Source organism: Hylaeus volcanicus, chromosome 7, assembly GCF_026283585.1.
Source record: "Hylaeus volcanicus isolate JK05 chromosome 7, UHH_iyHylVolc1.0_haploid, whole genome shotgun sequence".
NCBI classification, from domain to species: domain Eukaryota; kingdom Metazoa; phylum Arthropoda; class Insecta; order Hymenoptera; family Colletidae; genus Hylaeus; species Hylaeus volcanicus.
Genome location: NC_071982.1, coordinates 9,697,768 through 9,707,106, shown reverse-complemented (window position 1 = coordinate 9,707,106; position 9,339 = coordinate 9,697,768). Strand labels below are relative to the sequence as shown.

At 31.9% G+C, this 9,339-nt stretch overlaps 2 protein-coding genes across 3 annotated transcripts; one reads left to right on the top strand and one right to left on the bottom strand.

Annotated features, from left to right (window-relative positions):
• Window positions 1-220: 220 nt before the first annotated feature.
• LOC128879819 (putative cystathionine gamma-lyase 2) lies at window positions 221-5,667 on the top strand. Its single transcript, XM_054129330.1, has 8 exons — window positions 221-380; window positions 1,721-1,856; window positions 3,774-4,061; window positions 4,161-4,295; window positions 4,356-4,491; window positions 4,555-4,707; window positions 4,859-5,024; window positions 5,093-5,667. Exons 2-8 carry the CDS (start codon window positions 1,722-1,724, stop codon window positions 5,235-5,237), a joined length of 1,158 nt encoding a protein of 385 aa, XP_053985305.1. The 5' UTR covers window positions 221-380; window position 1,721; the 3' UTR covers window positions 5,238-5,667.
• Window positions 5,668-5,803: 136 nt separating this feature from the next.
• On the bottom strand, window positions 5,804-8,211 carry LOC128879820 (solute carrier family 35 member E2A-like). 2 transcript variants are annotated; one of them, XM_054129331.1, is made up of 5 exons: window positions 7,586-8,210; window positions 7,195-7,446; window positions 6,872-7,058; window positions 6,549-6,752; window positions 5,804-6,458 (listed from the first exon to the last, which is right to left on the bottom strand). In XM_054129331.1, exons 1-5 carry the CDS (start codon window positions 7,848-7,850, stop codon window positions 6,266-6,268), a joined length of 1,101 nt encoding a protein of 366 aa, XP_053985306.1. In that variant the 5' UTR covers window positions 7,851-8,210; the 3' UTR covers window positions 5,804-6,265. The 2 variants fall into 2 exon arrangements, with proteins under 2 accessions (XP_053985306.1, XP_053985307.1); XM_054129332.1 differs by having other exon boundaries at window positions 6,318-6,458; window positions 6,524-6,752; window positions 7,586-8,211.
• Between the last annotated feature and the right edge of the window lie 1,128 nt (window positions 8,212-9,339).

The following is a 9,339-nucleotide window of genomic DNA, read 5'->3' as shown; positions in this document are numbered from 1 at the left end:
ATAAAAAATATATGTAATATGTAACAGCATTTGTAAATAAATAATTCCTCGTTGTAAAGTTTAAGTGTAGGATTTGAATGTGAATGTAAGCTCCGCAAAATTTTTGAACCCGTCCCCGCAAAACGTCACGTCGGCCCTGTAGATACTTTTCTGACACTAACAATAAAACCAGTGCGCATGCGCGATAGGGAGCAGAATCTGGCTTCATAGATCCCCGGTGTGTCGTCATCGTCATTTGACCAGCGTACGTTGCGGTTGATGCACGTGTCGATATTTTTTACATCTATATAAGTTTTAAATAGTTTAGCTGACCGTGAGTTGTAATATTCATACTATCTTTGCTCATTTTTAAACTTGTTTCAACCCGACTTATCATTTACGTAAGTAATACTTGTTTGTTTCTTAAAAATAAATATTTTAATACAATGTGTTAAAATTACTAATGTAGCACTACTTCATAATTCATAAGGACCGTTTTATTCGATGAGTTATATTAATATTTTTCCTTGTATTTTACGAAAAAAGCCTTTTGTTGGCACGTGTCGCAACTGCATGATGTAGTTTATAGTAATATATTCTACAATCTGTTGAGTTTGCCAATTCTCAGTAATGTGAATATTTGTTCACAATTAACAGAGAAAGACATAAATGCATAATAATAAATTTTGGAGTATATATTTTAATAATATATAAATTGTAATGAAATTATTCTATTAGGTATCAGAAAAAGTTCGTGCGGATTTTCAGAGAAAAATACAAATACTCAAATCTGTTTTAAATCATAGGTTTATTCAACGAAATAATCACCATTTATCATCAATTTTATCAATGACTTCATGAATTTCTTTGTGATAAATATCTGCAGTAATAGTCTGCCACGTGGAAGAAAAGCAACGTGAACGATACCTCGTGTAGTCCACCAAACAGTGATTAGCACCTTCTTCGAATGGAGACTCAGTTTTGGTATGGTTACTGTTGCATATGACCTCTTCTGAACCCAGTGGTGTGATTGTCATACATTATTATATTCTATCCACTTTTCATCACAAGTTAAAATTCGATCGATAAATGGATATTGGAAATGCTCAGCCAGGAATATTTGTTCTCTTCCATTAAATGGTGCGATATCCATTTGCCCAATCTTTTGTAAAAATTAAGTAAGTGAATTCACTTTCTTGCGGTAGATTCTTCACATTCGAATACTTGAGCAAGCACAGAACATCTTTTTCTTGGATTTGAACTTACGTACTCGATGAATTTTTCGTTTTCGATGACAGATGGACACCCTGAACGTGATTCGTCATCTAACGATTCATTTCCTTCTTTAAACCTTTTAAACCATTTCTGTGCCATTCTTTCACTAACAGCACCTTCCCCACAAACGCTACAAATGCGTCTTGCTGCATTTGCTGCTGTACTGCCAAGTTTAAATTTGTAAAGAATAAAAGCACAAATTTTTACTCTTTCGCTGTCCATGTTTACTGTTCCTATAGCTACACAACAACGAAACAATTGAACTCCACAGAGCATGCATACCAATTACAAAGAGTAAGCTTTAAAATGAAACCAATTCATTACTTACAGTTGCCAATTACCACACGAAATAGATATATAGTTACAATTAACGAATAGACCGCACAAACTTTTTCTGGTACCTAATATTTAAACTTTTAAGTAAATTATATTTATTTTTAATGAAATATTATAATGTGTTCAATAGAATGTCTATGGATAAGGGCTTTTCAACAAGAGCTATACATGCTGGACAAAGCCCGTTACAATGGACTCATTGTTCAGTGGTACCTCCTATTGTAATGTCAACTACTTTTCATCAGGATGGACCTGGAGAACATAGAGTAAGATCATTTACTTTAGAAATCTAGTAATTCTATTGTTTTTCATCAAAATTTTATTAAATTCAATAGCTCCATAGTGACCTAATATTCTTTTTTTATTTAATATTTAACTGGAAAGTTACTTTTTATAACAAATTAAATTCTGATATTGTTTTACAAATGTACAATATGTATTGAATTCCTGTTAATATTAAATATATCTTTAAGAGTAAAAGATACATACACTTGTAATAGAGGCAATTGATATCAATTGGACTAATAAGTAACAATTATTAGCAATTGTAGCTGATGGAGACTTTCACTTCTACTTAAAAGGATTAGAATTCTGATAACTATTTTACAGCGAAGAGCATAAATGTACTAATAACCACAGATATTGAATAATTAGTTTTATATTGTCATTGACATTGATGTATACAAAAACTAGATATCACAGGAACATTTTGCACTATTTAATGTAATATAAACAATTTTGTAAAGTTGTGGATGGGTTATTCGCCTGTAACAAAGAATATTCACTTATACAATTTTGCCCCATGTTGTGCAAACTCAGTGTCTGAAATATAAATATTTACTTTTATAATTTCTCTGAATGTAGCAGTGCTTACATTGTAAGCTCATACAACTTAATGGTCAGTTTGCTGTTGTTATTGAAACAGAGAAGTACTGAAACTTTTCAAAATTGAAAGTTAAACCAACTTCTCATAATATTATTAAAGAAACCATTTCTCTTGTAAATGATGGCTTGTCGGTACGTTAAACTGTTGTGTAGATGTATTTTCTTCAGTTGGAGGATGACCAAAGAAATTGACACCTATTAAAAAAAACAGAATTGTACGTTACATTATCACTAATGAAGTAAAATCTGCAAGTATGGCTGCAAAATTATAGAAACGTGATGTAAATACAGAAATAAGTAGTGAGATGCCTCAAAAAACACTTACAAGACATGATTTTAGAGGAACCAAAAAGAAGAAGCCAATGCTATCTAAAAAGAATATTAAGTTGCGTTTAAAATACGCAAAAAGATATAGAAAATGGACAATTTCCGAATGGGAACGTGTTATTTTGTTAGATGAAACAAAAATAAACGAAATTAGTTCAGATAGTCGTTCTTGGTATTGGATTTGAAAAGGAGAATCACATCAACCAAATAATAAAACATGGAGATGGATCAACTATGCTTTGGGAGTCCATGATGTCATTCGATATTAGCTAATTACATAGAATAGAAGGAATAATAAACCAGTATACCTAAAAAGACATTTGACAAAAGAATTTACTGGATACAATAGAAAATATTACATTTCCTGAAGAAGCAATTATATTCCAACACAATCGAGATCCAAAACATACTGTGAAAAGTGTCCAAACTTAAAGAGCAAACATTTTCTGTACTGGAGTGGCCTGCACACATCCCTGACCTCAATCTTATCGAGAATCTGTGAGGATTATTAAAACAGAAAGTGCAAAATGTTACAAAACACCACCATCATCCATCTCTGAATTATAGAAGAAAATTTATCCTGATTATTGTTGGAATCTTTCAGAAAGTATACCTAATGAATTAAAGTTGTCTTAAAAGTTACAGGACTACAGACTATATACTCTTAGTAAGTTATTAAAAGTAGAAAATTAATTGTTAAAAATATCGTGCAAAACTAATCAACAGAATATTCTTTATTACAAGCGAATGAACAATAACACATCCACAACTTTATAAAGTTATTTATATTACATTAAATAATGTAAAATGTCCTGTTATATTGAATTCTTGTTTTGTATACCTTAATTTTAATAACGATATGAAATAAAGTATACAAAATCTGTGGTTATTGGTACAGTTATGCTCATCACTGTACATGCTACTATATTTTTCCTATTATCTATGTTATTTGTTATTATTTAACATTCTAGGGTTTTGAATATGGGAGAAGTGGTAATCCTACAAGATGTGTTCTGGAGACATGCTTAGCTGCTTTAGATGATGGAAAACATGGAATGGTTTTTTCATCTGGTTTAGGTGCACTAACAACAATTGCTTCGTTATTAAAAGCAGGAGAACATATCATATCTGGAGATGATGTCTATGGTGGGACGAACCGCTATTTTCAAAAATGTTTAACCTTGCATAATATTGAAGTAACATTTGTAGATATGACAGATCTAAATAATGTTGCAGCTGCTATAAAACCAAATACAAAGGTATGAAAAAGTCTTGAATATAATTTGCGATAATTCAGTAACCGTGTATTAGCTAAAGTTAATAATTAAATATATATATACGTTTATATTTACTTTTAGATGGTTTGGTTCGAGACACCTACTAACCCTCTACTTAAGTTAATTGATATCAAGGCAATAACTGATTTAATCAAACAAAAAGATCCTGAAATTATCACAGTGATAGACAATACTTTTCTAACATGTTACTTTCAGGTGAGTAATACTTTGTTATAGTATAATTAAGTAACTTACAATAGATGTATTTGTTTGTAGAAACCATTAGAATTAGGTGCAGATATTGTAGTATATTCCCTAACAAAATATATGAATGGACATTCGGATGTTATTATGGGTGCAGCAATTACAAATAGAGATGATATTGAAAAAAGACTTCGATTTTTACAAAACGGTAATTTATACAATTTTCTGTTGTATTTGCTTAAAGCTAATATTTATTTTTAACTTATTTCAGCCTTAGGTATTGTACCATCACCTTTTGACTGTGCTATGGTTAACCGTAGTCTAAAAACATTAGAGCTTAGAATGCAGCAGCATATGAAGAATGGATTAGCAGTTGCCAAATTTTTGGAGTCTAGTCCTTACGTAGAGAAAGTAATTCACCCGTGTATGTATAAAAAATACTGCTTTTTTTATAATATTTATGTGTCATATCATATTACTTTTAGTAGTATTTAAATAGTTGGAACAAAATTTTTTGAGTTTATCACATGGTAGACCTACTTCATTCTCTTATTAAGGTTTGAATTCAATTACAGATCTTCCTTCTCATCCACAGTATGAGCTTAGTCTTAGACAAACATCAGGTTATAGTGGAATGGTTTCATTTTATCTTAAAGGCGATAGTAGGAAGTTTTTGAGGGCGCTAAAATTGTTTACATTAGCAGAATCACTTGGTGGCTATGAATCCCTTGCCGAATTGCCGTAAGTAAATAATACTTTGTTATAATATATATAAAAACATCTATTCTATTTTTAAATTGTTCGTGTAGATCCATTATGACTCACTCATCAGTTCCTGAAACAGTCAGAGCAGCATTAGGCATTAATGATCAATTAATTCGGCTGTCTGTTGGTCTCGAAACAGAACGAGATATTTTAGCTGATCTTGATCAAGCTCTTAAAGCTTGTCAATAAACACACTAATCAGTGAGAATAATACGAATGAACAGTGCATTAATATCACTGGAACTTTATAAGCTCTACGAGGAGTTATCAATAGTGTACAATTGTAATTGTTACTTTTTATACGGTTAACTTGACGTTTTGAAAAAATTTATTATTTAAATTTTAACATTCCTACATAATAATATTAACCCGTCGCACTCTAATACGACTTATGCTGTTGCAATTGTGAGTGCAAAGGGTTACTGATACTTCACATGAAAGAACTAGATCCAAAATAGTTTCTTATTGAAGAAAAAACTTATTTTCCTAATTATCTATATATAATATATATTTATGTAATTTATATTCAGCAAAATCTCGTACAGTTGAAACTAAAATTAAAAAAGGGTTTGTGATAATCATATATTGAAGTTTTTGAAGTAAATTATGCATCAGAAACAGTTATAATAATAATTATAATAATGCTTATTACACGATAAGAAAAGAAACAGTACATGTATAGGATGGTATAGAAGGAAAGGTTTAGCTGTGCTAATATCAAGCCTAACCTAATTTATGAATGAAAACGAATGAACTACTATTACTAAATCAATTGTAATTTATTAAATTACTTAACATAATGAAAGAAAATATTTTAAAATATATGTGCCGATATACTATATATATATAACAAAAGTCAGTTATAGATTATACATAAATAAATTTGTACATATGTGAGTTGCACTGCTCAAAAATTACTTACATTACCTTTATTTTTTTCCCATGTTATATTTAATGTTTAATACAACTTGTTATGATCATGTTCATTTGTACCGTCATGTCTTCAATTAAAGCTATATTATAAAATGCATCTAGAATGCAAGATACATTTTTCACTTTCGTATTTTAATTGAGACTGCAAACATTTCGTCACCATAATGAATAAAATATATCATTATAAAAATTATTACTAAATTTGTTTTAAGTTTAATGACAATGTGCTTGATGCAAACACCTATTTTTATTGAATATAAATTCTTATTGATTTTAGAATTATATTACTGTAAATTAACTTTCGAATTATATCGTAATTTCGCTTTGTTTAACCTATCATATTCTTGTGCGCGATTATATAATAATACTCCCGCTATTACCAAGGATGTTCCCAAAGCCGATAAACCAGTTACCGGATTGTTAAATAACAAAACAGAGAGCCAAATTAAAAATGCTCTCTTGGCTGTATTAGCAACACTGTAATAAAATATAGTATTTTTAATGGTTAGTTCTTAAGTCAGAATACTCGAATATATAATTACTTTATAATATAATTTGGAAGGACACCTGTGTGTTACTGGACTGATATAATCCATAAGTACATATGCAGTGATACTTTGAAAATGGAAGAAGACTCCATTAAGGAGGAATGCCATGAATAATTTAAAACTGAAGGAATGCTCAAGTGTTGGTAAATCTACTAATAAAATTGACACTGGTATTTGTACCACAATTGAAGCTAAACTGGTATAAAATTGTAACTCCGCTGGCCTGTAATTACGTATATATTATAATTACTTTTAAGGGAAAGTAATATAATTAAGAAAGATGTATTATAAAGTATAATTTTATACAATTTATATCAATATATATATTGATATAATACTCACGTATATTTAAAATTATCACCACTGATTAACATTTTAGAATAAACGTTTTGTAAACATTCCGTTACATTTGTGGCCATAGCAGCAACAAACCCTCTGAGATCAAAACTGATTTCATTCACTGAACATAGAGCTAGACCACCCATTACAGGAATCAAAGATAAATTTACATATAACCCTGTATGTTCTCCTAAAAGTAAAGTTTGGACATTTGTAATTACTTTTAAATTTATTTTTAGAAACACTATTTCAATTAAACAACGCTTCTCGCTGTACAAAAGTGTGTATAACTTAGATATACAAAAAATATTAGTTATGTCTCTTACCTAATAAATATCTGCTAATGAGGACGGTAAAAAGTGGTGCGCTACTTTTAATAGTTTCCGTGAAACTCACCGCTACATAATTGAGCGATACTAATCCTAGTACTACCGTTGTAAATCTTGTACATCCTACCAGTATCATGTGCTTATAAAAACCTGATGGTCTCATCAATCTAGGACTTGCTTTGTACATTCCACATGGAAAATACATTTGTATAAATCCGCAGACAGCTGTCATTAACATTTGACAGGCGCCTATTCGAACAAATTAATGTCTACTTGGTATGGCGAATAGTCATTTGCAAAGCGTAATTATAAATTTAATGGAGGATTAACCATATGAACAATTTATATAAGTATAATTTAATTGAATATTACTGCACTATTTATTTACCTAAAACAGTAGGATCTCCTTCCATGTAAGACAGAATGTACTTGTTCAAGAACAGAGTACACCCACTGAAGAAGTACCATAATGTTAAAAATAGCAATGCTCTGGGATTAAACAACCCACCTTTTGCTTCGCTCGTTAATACAATTACTTCCTCGCGCTTTTTACTGTTGTCTGTGTATTGTTTAGTTTGGCTATCATGTATTAACGGTTGTTCTGTGTCGCGAGGTGTTAGAGCATAATTTATACGAACTGAATGATTTTCCATTACACTGTCCTTTTAGATATAAAATATTATGACATTACGTAGATTTGACAAATGTTACCTTGTCGGTGAGATCACATCTTCATTATGTTCGGTTAGCGCAATGTTGATAGTCGTATGTTTCCCCAAAAGTTAATTAGGTTATGTGCTCAGATGTTTTTGGAGTCACGTTTAGAATTTTAGTATTAATGCATCGAGTGGTATAAGTAGTCTTGTAATAATTTGCTGATAATACTGGTATGTAGATTTCTGTTTGATTAATCATAGTAATTTTACTGTTATCGCATTTTAATGGACCAATGTATACGCATGTGTGATTGTATGTGGTTGGTTCGGTTGCTTTTTTATGAGAATGCCCACGCATGCATATATCTAAGGTCGTCCACGGAGGGCCGGTTTTAGCAATATTGGCGCCCCGGGCAAGATTATCGTGGCGCCCCTTCAGGGGTATATACAGGGTGTCCCAAAAATGTTGTAACACCTTGAAAGGGGTGGTTCGGGGGGGTGATTTTGAAACAATTTTTTCCTTAGCGAAAATGTTGTCCAAGGCTTCGTTGAGGAGATATTAACGGAAAACACTGACCAATCAGAGCGCGAGTATGCCGATGAAGCGCTCGCGGTAGCGTATGAGCGCGGCCATCTAGCGCGTAGCTACGCTCCACCGGCATACTCGCGTTCTGATTGGTTGGGGTTTTCCGTTATCTCCTCAACGAGCCTCGGACATTTTCGCTAAAAAATTTCAAGGTGTTACATTTTTAGGACACACTGTATATCGGTATATTCATATACTAGGGGCACCGGACTGCGAGGCCCTAAAAAATCTGGCGCCCCGGCAGTGATGGGCAAAATCCTAGGTTTCGAATAAATCTGAAATTTGCCGACATGTTTGAACATTTTCCAAAGAAGGAAACGAGACAAACATGTTGGCAAACTTCAGATTTATTCGAATCCTAGGGTTTTGCCCATCACTGCGCCCCCCTCCTAACGTCGGTCCTGACTCCACGTTCGATTTAAGCAGGGATGTGAACCGAAACGTAATTCACATGACTGAACCGGTTCGTAGTTGTTTGTTCGGTTACAAGAACCGAAATCTTTGGAGTGAAATTGGAAGTGAATTGATTCTTTGGAGCGAAATTGGAGCCGAAGTAAAATTGGAGCGAAATTGTTTGAACCGTAATTCATTGTGGAGCGAAATAGTGAATTTCGCTCCAGCTTAGAACACTGAAATGGTTTCACTCCAAACTGAACTAACATACATAGCATTTTGTTTCGGTACGAGAAGACATAATACAAATACGTACGGAGTATGTAAAAACAATGAATATTTTCTTAGTCTACGGTCAAGAAAATAGACTTGTTTATCTTATTTCGGTTCTCGAATATCTGCAAACAAATTTGTTACGAAGTAACACATTGCATTAACTTTTGCGATTTTGCAAATTTTCCAAATAAATTATTTGTAAACTAACAAATTTGCAACAGTCTTCTATGA